The sequence below is a fragment of the Cnephaeus nilssonii genome (assembly GCF_951640355.1).
Source record: "Cnephaeus nilssonii genome assembly, chromosome: 16".
In the NCBI taxonomy this organism is placed as follows: domain Eukaryota; kingdom Metazoa; phylum Chordata; class Mammalia; order Chiroptera; family Vespertilionidae; genus Cnephaeus; species Cnephaeus nilssonii.
In genome coordinates, this window is record NC_137087.1 from 32,302,266 (window position 1) to 32,318,171 (window position 15,906).

The 15,906-nt window shown below is 38.4% G+C and overlaps 1 protein-coding gene and 1 pseudogene across 2 annotated transcripts in view; both read left to right on the plus strand.

Moving 5' to 3' along the window:
• Positions 1–15,906, plus strand: part of PCDH15 (protocadherin related 15) — a gene marked incomplete at its 3' end in the record, with an annotated part of 650,107 nt that overhangs the window by 420,708 nt on the left and 213,493 nt on the right. Inside the window, exons 16-17 of the mRNA XM_079793021.1 lie at positions 6,795–6,874; positions 14,446–14,539. Coding sequence (XP_079649147.1) covers positions 6,795–6,874; positions 14,446–14,539 — 174 coding nt within the window. The remainder of the gene's footprint in view (positions 1–6,794; positions 6,875–14,445; positions 14,540–15,906) is intronic.
• LOC307112493 (nuclear transport factor 2-like) lies at positions 12,708–13,209 on the plus strand (annotated as a pseudogene). The gene has a single exon. The product of its transcript is annotated as a nuclear transport factor 2-like (transcript).

Here is a 15,906-nt window from a genome sequence, read left to right on the forward strand (position 1 = left end):
GGTTTCCCAGGTAACAGAGGAAGCCAAGCTTTCCATAGCCGTTGCAGGCCTAAGCCTCCACTGAAGCTACAAAGTTTCAATTATAGAAGGTAAACAAATTCAAACAAATGGCTGCAGAATGGAACTTGAGAGAGCAGGCCAGAGTTGCCGGCGGCAACAGGGGAAGCAAAGCTTTCTGCACACCCTGGCCGGGCCCACCCACTTAAGGCAACAAAGTTTCAATTGTAGAAGGTGAATTAACTGCCACAGAGATGGCTGCTGCCCCGGAGGGAGCAGCAGGCTTGGCTCCACCCCAGGCTACAAAGTTTCAATTGTAGAAGGAAAATAAATTCCAGATACCAGGGCTTCCTCTTGGGTCGCCAGGGTGCGTGGCCGGCCTGCAAACCACCACAGGCCCCTCGCTCAGGCCACCCCACACCCCAAGGGAACCCCACCCTGATCCGGGACACCCTTCAGGGCAAACCAGCTGGCCCTCACCCATTCACCAGGCCTCTATCTTATCTAATAAAAGAGTAATATACAGATTGATCATCACTGCAACACAAAATATAGCTGCCCCCATGTGGTCAAAGATCCTGCCCCCATGTGGACACAAGATGGCCACCACAAGATGGCCAGCAGGAGAGGGCAGTTGGGAGGCACCCGGCCTGCAAGGGAGGGCAGTTATGAGGGAACAGGCTTGCAAGGGAGGGCAGTTGGAGGTGATCAACCCTGCAGGAGAGGGAAGTTGGGTGCAAACAGGCTGGCAGGGGGGCAGTTAAGCATCAACCAGGCTGGCAGCGGAGTGGTTAGGGGGTGATCAGGCTGGCAGGCAGAAGTGGTTAGGGCCAATCAGGAAGGCAGGCAGGCAAGCAGTTGGGAGCCAGCAGTCCTGGATTGTGAAAGGGATGTCCGACTGCCCGTTTAGGCCCGATCCCAGCAGGATCGGGCCTAAACGGGCAGTCGGACATCCCTCCAGGAGTCCCAGATTGGAGAGGGTACAGGCTGGGCTGAGGAACAACCCCCCGCCGTGCACGAATTTCGTGCACTGGGCTTCTAGTTTGAAATATATTTTTAAATCTAATAAAGGCTGTCAAGTAGACAATTGGGAATGAGCTGGGGTTAGCAGTGTGGACTAGAAATATGCATTTGCAGTTTTGAGCATTTAAGTACTGTTTAAAACTTTGAGATTTGATGACATTCTTAAGCAAATGAATGTGGAAGGTAATCAAAGATTGATTTTAAGGTACTGAGGAGGCAGAAGAACCAGGAATGAAGACCCAAGAGAACATATATCCTGAAAGCTAAGGAAAGCTTTTGGAAAATTGCTTCAATTTTCCGAGTTAAACAGTAGTTAGGGTCACTAACTGAGGATAAAGATGGGGTACGATAAGTTGGAAACCTGAGGAGAAAGTGTTAAATAACCATATAGGAAAGAGGGAGAAGGAATAAAGTAGCAACATGAGTCATAATAGAGGGATGGAATTTAAGGTTTTAGGGTACTCTCATGTATTACAGTGTCATTCTAGATTAGCTGCATTTCCAAGTTTCAAATCTGTTATATTTGCATGTTATTTTTCATAATACTTGACATATTTTATAAAATTGAATAAACTGACATTTTTACATAAACTGATTTCAAAAAGGAAATTTTATATCAGAATCATAAATGACAAAAACAACACTACTTGCCATAAAACGTACACTGTAATTCATATTAAAATATATTATTAAACATTAACATTTTGTTAAAGGGCCAACAATTTATTACCAGGGATACCCATCCATGCTTTGGGAAACTCTGCTATACTGAACTTCAGTTCTTGCTCTCAGGTAGTTTAATAACATAAATCAGAACTTGTTTGCCTAAGTGAGAAGAGAAAAGATTATCTAAACCTATTGATTTTTATCTGTGGTAGAATCCCTAAGGGCAGGTACTTTGTCTTAATGTCCTGTGAAATGTGTAGAATCATTCTGTGTATAGAGTGCACGCTACCTGGTGGTATTTGATGGCTGCATTTGTCTTTAACATGAGCAGAATATTAGATTAGTGAAGATTTGTTTCTTGAGCAAAATTCCTACTTAACAGTGTCTAAGCACACTGCTTAATACTTTTATGTTCGTATTGGTGGTTCTGAAAAATGGGTGGCTTCAATTTAGATGCAGTGATTAATTTGGTGGAGCAGGCTAGAAAGAGAAGTTGCTTTGATCTCTAAAGATATTTTTTGTCCTTCAAGCAAAAAGAAGGGGAAAACCAGCTTTGTCTTAATTTATCATGTTGCTAAACGTGTGTCAGCACACCAATGACTAAATTCCATTACTGCTAGCTATTCAAAGTGAGCTTCATTCAATCATGACTGTGGGTTGTTTATCTGAGGCTAAATACAACAGGAGCTGGTTGGTACCTTCTGCTCAATTCACAGGGCATGTGTCCACCCCATGGCCTTTTCACTCGCCAAGCCCTCTGCCTAGAAAGCCCTTCCCCATGTGTCTTGCTCTCTTGCCTTTTTTTTTTTTTAAATATATTTTATTGATTTTTTACAGAGAGGAAGAGAGAGGGATAGAGAGTTAGAAACATCGATGAGAGAGAAACATCGATCAGCTGCCTCTTGCACACCCCCTACTGGGGATGTGCCCGCAACCAAGGTACATGCCCTTGACCGGAATCGAACCTGGGACCCTTGAGTCCGCAGGCCAACGCTCTATCCACTGAGCCAAACCGGTTTCGGCTGCTCTCTTGCCTTTTATAAGTGTTTACCACATTTTCACATTTCCCTGACAGTCTGTAAATAAGTGAAAACCCTGACTCTGTCCCCCTTTCTGTCCTTCCTGAGTTATTTTATATTTTAATAATGCTTATTTGGATCTGAAGCTATAAACTTTAATTAATTACTTGTTTCTTTCTCCTACTACAATATAATCTGCACAAAGGAAGAATTTCTTTTCTGTTGTTTATTTGTGAAGCCCTGGTGTTTAACACAGTAAAGATGTTCAATAAATGTTTATTGAATTAATGAGTGAAAACTATAGGTGTTACTGTTATTATCTTCATTTTGTATGTAGGTATCTATCCTGAGAGGAGATAGAACAGCCAGGGCTGGAACCAGGTGGCCAACTCCAGAGCCTTCGCAGTAAAATGTAGGGAGGATGAGTGCTATCGTACTTCTCTCAGACCTTCAGAGAAGGGCTCAGATTTGACCTGACGAAAATAAAAATCTAGGAATGTTTTTGTACTAAGGATAAGTGATTCTTAGGTTATATTATGGGAAATACAAAACAAAAAACTCCACTATACTCTGCTTTTTAAAAATGAAATAGTTACTATTATCTCTAAATAAAAAATATGTGTTTTCCAATTAAGCAAATTATAAAGAACTCTAATTGGAATGGTGTCATTAAAGTAATATAATTAAAATATTGTGTATTTCACATTCACCTATCAGGTTATTATGAGACTTAAATGAGAAAAGGCATGCAAATATAGTTTCTAGTTTTAACTTGAAGATTCACTACTCAATATCATATATAAATTTCTGTCCATCATTTAGAGAAGGCTGGCTAGAATCGTAATTAGAAAAAAAAGATTTTAATGATTTTACAAATGTGTTTTAGGACACATATATGCACATGATCAAATCTTAATACTCCAAGAATCCTTGCTTCTGCTGATTTCTCCAATTATTTGTTTTATGTGTTATTTCTCCCTTTAAATATTGACAAATAGATATATATGGTATTTGTACTAGAGCTAACACTTGTAATGGATAGATTTAAGAACTCTGAGCCAGATAACATCATTTCCCCTTGTTTAGTTGATTGAGGAATTATGAATCTTCTCTAATTACTATACCATTTGCCACAGATCCTGAAATAACAACAAAGAATTGCCTAAGAGGATAAAAGAAAGAAAACAATCAAATAAGGATTTCCTTCTAAATCCTGGGTCTTCAAAGCTTCCAATATGGGCATAACCTCACATGAGAATCAAGTAGGAAAATTATTGGCTCCCACAATCCTTAAAAGCCTGACATTTAAACCATCAAATAAAACTAAAGAAATACTTTAAAATATCTCAGAGGTGGAAGTAATTAATTTGGCTGGGGGAAAATTGAGAATCCTCTAAGAATTCTTCTCTATTATCATTTTAGTAACATAACAAAATAAGGACTTATATACATAAAATGACACCACAATCAAAGTGACCTCTTCTCACAAAAGGAATAAATATTAGAGTAGACCTGTTAAGAAAGGATAAGCCTTAATCTGGACTTAAAAGTATTTGCACAAAGCTATCATGCTTCAGAATCTATTTCTTCTGGCATTTATGAAAACACAAAACAATAAATTGTCTCTCTCAAGAAAAGCCACATGCCAATAAAGCAAACACACAGAAATGACAGTATCTATAGCAATCTGACAGGTAAAAATGACAGAGAAAAACAACAGAAATAATTTAATGTGAGCTTTTTAATGATAAAACACAGTCTCCAGATATAGCATAATTCTGTGTTTTTTCAAACATTAACTATTATTATTTGCAGTTTCATTTATTTTTGCTCATACTTTTCTGACAAGAAACAAGGAAAATATAAAGCATCTACTATCAATCTCATTTTGTGTGCTTTAAAAAATTATTTTGCTTCTTACTCCCTACTCTAAAAATTTTATTGTAATTTACTTAATGAAATTAAAAATTTCTAGATTTAGATCTAAACCATAGGGGGTTTATTAATTCACTGCACCTTACTATTTTATTTTATTCCACTTGGGGTGTGTGTGTGTGTGTGTGTGTGTGTGTGTGTGTGTGTAAGTGTACCCAAAAGAAAATCTTGGCGTGGAAGATTTTTGTTATTTTTTCAGCTTAATTAGAATTTGACTACATGAGGGTATAAGGGAGAAAGTAAGGCCACTAGTAAGATGGCTGTTGCCATAATTCATGAGGAAGATGGTAGTAGGGAATGAGTTCAGATACAACCAGATACTGCAAATATTTTAAAGACAGATCCAGTGAGATTTGCTGATGGGTTACACTGGGGAGTAAGAATGATCAGCTAAGGTCAAGAGATGAAGTCTGAGCAAGTAGGAGAATGTAGTGGCTGCTATTTACTGAGATCATGAAGACTGAAATCAGCTAGTTGTTTTCTTGATGAGAGGAGGAGTGGGACAGAGGATTTGGGAGTTTTAACATTTTTAAATTGGGGATGCTTATAATTTATCTAATTGGCAATGTAAGTAAGCAATTGGATATGTCTAAAATTCAGAGGAAAGGATGGGTTTAGAGATATGAAGATCTTCAGTGTGTAAATAAAGTTATACAATTGAATAAAGCAACTGAGGGAGGTCCAAGGAGAAATCAGCAAAGGAAAACAAGAAGTGGCCAATAAGGTAGAATTACAAGCAGATGAATCTGTCGTTATGGAAGCCTTGTGAAGGAAGTGTTCATGGAGAAGGCACTTTCGTGAGGCACAGATTAAATAATCCAGCAAAGCTTCTCCCATAGAGCCTGGCACCTTGTAAATATTATCTGTTCTTATTCAGTTGTTTCCGGACTCAGGTTTTAGTAGTCTGGGAGAGACTTCTGGCCATCCATTCATTGTGGTAGCTGATAGAGTTGTTTTATGACCAGGGCTTTGTAATAATGCACGTCAAAGCCATCTGATCTACCAGTGGGAACAGCACCTGCTGTTCTGGACATGGGAGTTCACAAGCGTCTGCCGGGCTAGTAACCTGTAAATAAAATTCTTCTAGCCATTTCTCAGATATATTCTCTCTCCCTGGGTCATACTTGGGTAGATTCCTCTTACATCCCTTTTATATCATCTACTAGAGGCCCAATGCACAAAATTCCTGCAAGGGGTTCCGCCCTCGCAGCCCCGCCTGCCTCTGCCAGTTCTCGCAGCCCTGGTTTCATCTGGAAGTTCATAGGGACAGTTGTTCTGCTGTTAGGTCTAATGAGCATATTAGCTCTTTATTATATATAATATTTATATTTTTTACTCATCTCTTCCGTAATGGATTTAAGGACTCACTGGAAAAGGAAATTATTGAATGTTTTAGATTTTAGATCACATTTCCTTCTCCAATGCCACAAAGTAGAGTGTGTTTCTTTATTTTGGGTAAGAGAAACCCAGAACTCAAAGTGAGAAGCTATAGGTTTTAATCTTCTCTGACTTGAGTGGCAGGAGGAAGGGGGAGGCAGGATAATATTTATTGGAAACTTAGAATGTGGCAGATGCCAGCCTGTGTGCCTTGGCATAGATTGTCTCAGTTAAACCTCCTAATATCTATTAACTTTTATATTATTATGCATTTCATTTTGTCAGTGAAGAAATTGAGAAATAATCACACAATAAGTGGAGCTTGGATTTAAATTCAAGCTGTCTGGCTCTATTATGCTTTCCTGACTTGATATATTCTGAGTAGAAAAAAGAAGAAAAGTGTGTTAAATAATCTCTCTACATGTAAACATTTATGTAGAGTTTAATACATTGATATAAATTATAGACTCAGGCAAAATTAAATACATAAACCTTAGGAAAATCACTACTGTGTTTCCCCACCAGGTAAGATTATATATGAGTTTAGAATTTATTTTTCTTCTTCACTATTATGACTTTCAGATGAGATAAAATGACAGAAATTCTGGGATCATATATGAAATTCTTTATTTTATATCTTGCCATTAGCTCATTTTTAATCTTTATGCTATTAGTCATGGGTATTCTGTGCTGTTAGTTTCAAGTTTCTATATTACACTGTACTGAATTGGAGCCATATCAATTAATCGTTAATTGAATTATGTTTTCTCTCTGAAGGCAACTGATCGAGAGGGAGACCCAATAACATATGCCATTGAGAATGGAGATCCTCAGCGAGTTTTCAATCTTTCAGAAACGTAAGTTGAAAATTATTTCTGAATGTATTTTTTCTTTTTTAAATGTTAAACCATGTACTAGTAGTAAGAGAACAGACTTCTTATTAAAGGCTTTCAGCAGTTTGTAGTTTACTTTAGAATTTTTCTATGAATATTAATAAGCTGGGGAAGGGGTGGCAATTCTGAATCCAGAAATTTTACCCGAGACTATTTATTTTAAACATTTTCACTGGGTAAAATCCACTGAGTTGGAAACATTTTATTTGCAGGAATAACCTGGCATTAATTAGGTCCCTTTAACATTGTCAGCTACTCATAATAACAACATTTCTATAAAGAGTAAATTGTTCATTCAAAGGGAATTTTGTAAAACAAAGTATTTTAAATTCAAACAAATTTAAAGTACCAGCAAAGTCCATCATTCAACTTGTGAAAAATGTAGGTATATTCTAAAAATGTTAACGCAAAAATATTGCATGTCTTTGGTAAGTTACTTTGGGGTCTAAGTGTCATTCTACTCACCTCTCTGAACATATCAAAGATAAAGTTAACTATAACCATTGAGAAAACTGGTAGCAGGCATTAAGAAAGGATGAGGTTTGTGGAGAGATCATTCGCTTTCTTCTGAAATAGCAAAGAATCTGTTCTGCTGTCACATGTGGCTGGTTGTTCAAGAGCTGTACTTGCTGCCTGTCTGGTGTTTTCTGTGTGGTCATGAGTAGTTTCACTCCCTGAAAGAATGGAAACCTAAACTTATCCCATGATTACAAAATGAAAAATTTGACAAATGAGCCACACACTGCTTCAGTCTCAGAAACACTGGTACATGATATCAAATCAAGGAAATCATATGAGGTCACTTAGTCTTGTGAGGAATAGTTGCAATTTCACATTGAGTAGGACGTTATAACCATGAGCCAATATGCCTAGAAACTGGATTTTCCAGACTTCAGATCTTACAGATGAAAAAACTTCCACTTAAAAATGGAAAGACTTAACTGTTTTGAATTTTGCCCTATCAGTACATACAAGTCATAAATTAGCTATAACTTAAAATCATCATTAAATAAAGAAAAAAAGTCTATAGAGGCACTTTAACAGTAATCAAGCCTATGTGGTACTGATTTAAGAACAGATGTATAAATTATTAAGGATAAAGCTTAAGGGTCCAGAAATAACTCCTAACATTTATGGCCAATTGATTTAAAGAAACAAAGAGCCTTGGCAATCCAATCAGGAAAGAATGATCTTTTCAACTAATGAAGCTGGCACAGCATGCAAAAGAATTAAGTTGAATCTGTACCTCAGACTATTCACAAAAATTAACTCAAATTGGATAGACCTAAATATAAGAGATAACATTATATAACTCTTAGAAGAAAATACAGAAGTAAATCTATATGGTTTGGACTAGGCAATGCTTTCTTAGATATGCCACAAAAGCACAAGTGATTAATGAGAAGACTGATAAGTTGGATTTCATCAAAATTTGAAAAGAAAAAAAAAAGTGCTTCAAAGTATACCATCAAGAAAGTGAAAGACAGCCCACAGACTGAGAGAAATTATTTTCAAATAATGTATATGATAGGGACATATATCAAGAATATATTAAAAACTATTAAAACTCACACATAAACAGAATTGATCTAAATAAATACAGACAAGAACTTGAATAAACACTTCTCCAAAGAAGATATATTAATGACCAATAAACAGATGAAATTGTGCCTCTAATCATTAGTCATTAGGGAAATGTAAATTAAAATCATGAGATACCACTTCACACCCACTTAGAATGGCTATAATGAAAAGGAAAGGAAAGAACGAGTAAGGGTGAGGATGTGGAGCTGTCGGAATCTTCATATCTTTCTGGAGGAATGTAAAATGTACACTCGGCAAAACAACTTGTCAGTTCTCTAAACGGTAAACAGAGTTACCATGGAACCCAGTAATTTCACTCATATCGACTCAAGAGAAATAAAAACATGCACTCACACGAAAAAGTGGCACAAACACTGTTCTTAACAGAATTAGAATCATTTACAATAGCAAAATATGGAAACAACCCAAATGCACTGTCTACAGATGGATGGATTCATAAAATGTATATCTACACCATGTAATATTATCCTATCTAATAAAAGAGTAACGTGCAGATTGATCATCACTGCAACACACAATATAGCTGCCCCCATGTGGTCAAAGATCCTGCCCCCATGTGGACACAAGATGGCCACCACAAGATGGCCAGCAGGAGAGGGCAGTTGGGAGGCACCCGGCCTGCAAGGAAGGGCAGTTGAGAAGGACCAGGCCTGCAAGGCAGGGCAGTTGGAGGTGATCAACCCTGCAGGAGAGGGCAGTTAGGGGTGACCAGGCCGGCAGAGGAGGGAAGTTGGGGGCAAACAGGCTGGCTGCAGAGTGGTTAGGGGGTGATCAGGATGACAGGCAGAAGTGGTTAGGGGCAATCAGGAAGGCAGGCAGGCAAGCAGTTGGGAGCCAGCAGTCCTGGATTGTGAGAGGGATGTCCGACTGCCCATTTAACGGGCAGTCGGACATCCCTTGAGGTGTCCCATATTGGCGAGGGTACAGGCTGGGCTGAGGGACAACCCCTCTCTGCACGAATTTCGTGCACTGGGCCTCTAGTTTGTTAATAAAGGAGAATGAAGCCCTGAAACAAGCTGCAGCATGGGTGAAACTTAAGAACATCATGCTAAGTGAAAGAAATCATTCACAAGACCACATATGATACGATTTCATTAGTGTGAAATGTCCAGAAGAGGCAAACCTATAGAGACAGAAAGTCGACAAGTATTTGCCTGAAGCTGGGGGAGGGGGAGAGAGGGGAGTGACTGCTAACGGATACAGTGATGAAGATGTTCTAAAATTGATTGTGGTGATGGTTTAGCAATGCTGCAAATATACTAAAATATATTGAATTGTATACTCTAACTGGGTGAATTCTATGATGTGTGAATTTTGCATTAATAAAACTGTTTAAAAGAGAGACAACCATGAATATTTCACCTGCCCTGGTAATCAGGAAGCCCAGGTCTTTCTTTCTTACACTTTCTCTCTCTTAAAAAATTATATTCCTGTGTTTTTCCTCTGATGCTGAAGGATTTTACAGCTACTGGTTGTGAAACCTGATGAGCCATCCATTTTACAAAAGAAATTCTCCACTTGTTCTGGTACCCTAGCAACCATTTCTCTGCTACTTCTCATCTCCGCTTTTGAAACCAGAGACACGTAGGTGGGGTCACAGAAGTTCTTTAAGCTGTGAAAGATGTCAATACAGCATCCTCTTTGACTAAACTCACCACAAATTTATGCTATAGCTCTTAGGTCAATTCAAACAGTCATCTCCTTAAATACAAACTGATTCTAGGACAGTGTTAGGGAATAGGAACCCCCCCCCCCCTTTCCCTTCTTAGTTAGTTCTTCTGGCTGGTCTAAGAATTAAATTGCCATGAGACAAATTAAAAGGAGAATATAACCAAATTTAAATTTAATTATGGAAGTACATATAGAGATTCCGTAAGAATATAGGGCCTGATGACCAATTAGGCAGTTGAGGTTTGTATGCCATCTTAAGCAATGGGGAAGAGGGTGGGGATAGTTGTTTGGGACTTCAAGTGGTGGAAGGTAATTCACATGGAAATGGAAAAGCAAATGTTTAGTAAACAAATATCAACTCTAACCTAATAATAAGGCACAAGGAGGACTTTGAGCAAATGGACCTTGCTAGGTTCCTGTGTCTATCCCACACTAATTCATATTAAACTATAGTTACCTGTGATGGCATCTCCCTTCCTGGAGCAGGTCCTCTATCTAAATTGTTTTAGGAAGTTAGAAGGAATGTCAAAGTTTCTTCCTAAGTCATTTGTTTCTAAAAAAATAAATAAATAAATAACCAGCTTAAAATAATCAATACCCAACGAGCCATATTTTGGGGCAACAAACTTTGCTCTCCTTCAACAGTGAGTAAAGGGCAGATCCCTGTGATGATTGAATACTTTTTTTTTTTTTTTTTTGCCTTTGGCTGTTCATGCTTTTGATGTCACATTTACACAACCATTGTCAAATCCAGAATCATTAAGATTCTCCCCTATGTTTTTGTCTGAGTGTTTTATGGTTTGAGTACTTATATTTAGATTATTGTTTCATTGTGACTTAATTTTCACATATGGTGTAAAATAGTGCAATTTCATAGTTTTACAATTTCCCATTACCTCAGCACCATTTTCTCTATTGAATGATCTTGGCATCTTTGTTGGGAACCAATTGATCACAGATGTATGGGTTTATTTCTGGACAATTTTATTCTATTCCCCAGGATACATGAGCGGTTTTGAATGCCCTAATTTCCCAAGAAACTCTTTACCCAGTCCCACCCCCCATCACTTTTGGAGCTCTTTCTATGCCTCATCTGTATCTTTTGCCTCAGGTGGTGTCAGGTCATCCTTTCCTTATATAATGTTTTCCAAAAATACCCACTGCTTTTCTGCCTTGAGTGAGTTCTGAGTTAGATAAAACAAAGAAAGCCTGTATTACATCTTAGGACAGCCTCCAGATTAGTTGGATAGACAAACACAATTCTTTGGGAACAAGGATAGCTCTGCTCCCTCCAGAAACAGGGACCAGAGTGTCACAGTGGGAATGGTGACTGCCATCTTCAAGACTACTCCAGGACAGGGCGCGGAGACAAGGACAAGTGTAAATGCCACAAAGCTTGCCCACCATTTTTAAGTTGCCTTTTTCTTGACTCTGCCTCTATTTGGTTGCTGTCAACCTTTGACTGTTCTCCAGAGTTCTATCAAAGTTGGTTCTGACCCTTTCTGCTTCATTTTTTCAATGTTTTTGTGGAGAGATCATCTATCTACTTAACCATTTTCACTGACATCCTCTTTGCAATACATTTTCAATCCTGTAAATTTTAAATAGCACTATTATTGATGTTCAGTCAGAAGTGATTCTTATATGTATTTAATATATATACGTACAGGATTCACTGAATCTATAAATGTAGCCCAGTGTATCCTGTTCTATAACTTCAATCTCATTGTTAGAAAAAATTCCACAGACCATGCTGGTTGCCACTGTGGCTGCCACCATTGTGCCAGCCCCTCCTGTGTCAAAGAGGCCCCATGTCCCAATTATGCCCCGATTAATTAATTATCTGCCTAGATTTAGCCGGACATACTCAGCCTATTCCCTGGTACTTCAATGTCTAGACAGCTGAGCCAAACCGGAACACATGAACACACAAGACAGAATTAGTATGCAATCACACAGGGTTTATTTACCTATTCCTAGTGGGTCCTAGGCTCCGGCAAAGCCCCCCTCCCCCCCCCCCCCGCCCCGGCGATGCACACTAAAGGAAGGACGACGAAAAGAGAGACAGACAGGTGGCCGCAGTTGGTTCAGGCTCACACAGCAGAGCAGTCAGGGGCTTGTCTCACTGAGCGATGTGGAGTCCTCCTCTATCAGGCAGGAGACATCGACTGAAGAAGGTCCGGTGCTTATATAGCCAGTAGTAAACAACTTGTGTCTTATCGGTGTGGGCCAGAGGTGTACCTTATGCTAGGAGCAGGGCGTTTACACTTTAAGGGCTTAGGGCAGTGGTCGGCAAATTGCGGCTCACAGGGTTTGACGCTCTGTTGACTAATGAGTTTGCCGACCACTGGCTTAGGGTGTTCAACATCAAGATAGTGGGGCGTTCACCATGTTTATAACATTTTGGAAGTTACAGAGTATTGGAGTCTCCACACAGCAAACATTTCACACAATAATCATTTCACACATTAAAGGGGTTTCCTTATGACCATAACATTATAACACCCCATGACACTCCAGAATGGGAGTCAAGCCAATTTTGGAGCAAACTGGATGCAGATTCATTCAACATTCCTACCAGTCATTTGATAACAACAAAGCCTTGACACATCATGCCTTACATGGGAAGGATAGCAATTCCAGGGGAACACTGTCATTGTGGAGAAGATGTCTAGCCTTCCGTTCCAGAAAATCCAGCAGAACATCATGGTGTAGGACCATCAGCCTACGCCAGATAGCTGCATCATCAGCATGGTTTGGGCCAGCTTGTGGCTGATGAAGACCATCATGTGTTCCACCAGATGTTCCTATTAAAGAACATCTGTAATGCTTGGTTTTGCACCAAAGACATGTTTAGGCTTGCCCTGCACAACTTTGTTGATCACCTCCCAGCCAGGCACTCATGCTCTTTCCTCTTCCCCATACTATTCACACTCCTCCAGATACTCCAAATATCACACGAGAGAGCAGAACCGTGGTGGGAATGGCCACAGTGCGCTGTGTGCATGATGTTCAGATGCTAGACTAGTTACATCCGACATGAGAAACTTGTGTTGTTCCAGCACATGCTTTAGAAAGACTTGAGTAATCTAAAAGGTTGTCTCTCTCTTTTTTTTTTTTAACCCACTGACAAGTTGCTCTAGTAACCCAAAGTAGTAAAGGAGAAAGCAGCTACCTCACCTCACTGCCCAGATAATGATTTGTTCAGATGTCTCAACGCCTCATGATACAATAAAACCACAAAAATTCTCTTTTTTTAAAAAGAAGATTCTTCCCTATCAGTTGTTTATGGAATTCATGAAAGAATGCTTTTGTAAACTCCTAAATACTCTTTCAGCAATGAATACAAAAAGACACTAGCTATTCTTCCTTTCCTTCTCTCTCTCCAAAATAACCTGCCACTGCCTACTGCAATGGGACACGGGCACATGCTATCTTAAGCAGAGGACTATCTCCATGATATTCACAGACCCATGAAAAATTTGCTATTTACATATAACATGGCACTAAATGGAAGTATTATATGAATTTCTAGTGGTTTTTCTAATTCATTGTATAAAAAAGAATATAGAGAGTCTTGATCTTTAAACTGAGGGGGGAATAAAAAACAATATTTCAGTTTTCTTCTTTATTTTATTATTCTGTGGCTAGGTTTTCAGATTTCCTATTTCTTAAATGACTTGCAAATAAGTCTCAGAAGTAATAAGTGTCGTACTTTTCTCCGAATGTCATTTTAGAATGAGATTATCTGAACCATGCGTGATGCGGAAAGTTGATCCAAACCTGAGTGTTATGAAGTACTCTAGTAATTGGTTTACAATTATTTCGATAAAACATTTAAAAAATGTACAAGAGGCAGAGGCAGTGTTTTCGTAACCATGCCATATGTTCAGAGCATTTATTAAGTCTATATCAACAACAACAGTAACAGACTCTGATTTTGATTCATTGGTGTTGACTTTCTATACCCCATGACCATATGTGGTGTTAATTGCTTAAATTCCACTATCACAGTAAAAGTAGCTGTGTTAAAATTATGTCATTCGGTTTGGTAATTTTTCATTCTTGCTAAGAAACTCAACAACCTTAAAAGACTTATGATGTTCAACATGAATCTTAGAATCATACATCTTATATACTTAAGATGTGTTTGATGAAGGGGGAAAAACATAGCAAAAATAGTTCAGGATAGCAGGAAGACACCCCTGTGGTAAAATTCCTTTCTGTCTTATTTGTTTGTTTGTTTTCTCTGTCACTAGTACTGGGATTCTAACCTTAGGGAAAGCACTGGACAGGGAAAGCACCGATCGCTACATTCTCATCGTCACTGCACACGATGGCAGGCCAGATGGGGTGAGTACTCTCCCTGGGAAAGGGTTTTAAAAATAGATTTAAAGAAACTGAGAGAACCTTGTAGTTTTACGTTCTAAAAAAAATGTATCACTCTCGCGAATTCATGAATAAATCTCTCTCTTTTTTTTTTTTTTAAATCTGGAGCAACTATTATAATTACTCAAACTGCTCTTTTCTCCAGTAGGCTCCTTTACTAATAAGTGAACCTATACTCTTAATCTGTTATGGTGTTAAACAACTTTTGACCTGACAGAAGAGATACTTGTGTTTGACATTCTTACCCAATTTATGGGGAACATGAAATCTAACGTAGTCTAGGAAGTATTCAGTTGTGTGCATCAGCAACAGCACAGCACTCTGGGAATTTTACTATGTTGGAACTTCTTTCCTTTAATGTCACTTTGTGGGGTGGAGAAGTGTTAAAAGGGAATTTGTGGATACATGCCTTGAAGCACTTAGGAAAACAAATTGATTCCATGGTGGATTTGTAAGCAGCACTCAGAATCTGTACTAATCCTTGATGATTGAAGTGGTTTAAAGGGACCCTAAAACCTAGAGATGATAAATTTTATTTTCTCTGCGCTCTAAAATTAGTTTTAAGAGTAAATAGTTGAGTCATTCTGAATTGTTTTAAGAGAATTCAACTGTATGCTTTAAACAGTGCCAGGCACAACCACCGCTATTCTGATTTTTAAGCATGGTAACATTTCAGTTTTTGACAACAAATCATTAGACTATTTTTTCACCATTTCCATGCCACAGTTTTTTGTTCTTTTTGGGGGTGGGGAAGGTGGTTTTGTGTGTGTGTGTGTTTCTTTTTTAAAAATACATATTTTAAAAAAAATTTAAAAAATACATATTTTATTTATTTCAGAGAGTAAGGGAGAGGGAGAGAAAGATAGAAACATCAATGATGAGAGACAATCATTGATTGGCTACCTCCTGCATGCCCCACACTGGGGATCGAGCTCACAACCCAGACATGTGCCCTGACCAGGAATCAAACTGTGACCTCCTGGTTCATAGGTCGATGCTCAACTCCTGAGCCACACCAGCCAGCTGTGTGTCTTTCTTTTATCAAGTGTGTCTAGACCCACTTAGCACTGTCCTCTGGAAATAATTTCAAATTCAGTATAGGTATATAGGCAAGAATTACCCAATTCAAATAGTAACAAATCTACCATTTTCTTGAAATGACTTATTTGATCAATGTGATAAATTGTTTGGGACCATATAATAATCTTCTCACACTTACTTGAGGCTGATTGCTGAGAAAATTTCACCATGATAAAAACATATCAAATTTACACCTGGAATGTGTTATCACCTTAGTTAAAAATCAGAATAATAGAGATAGTTAAATTTGG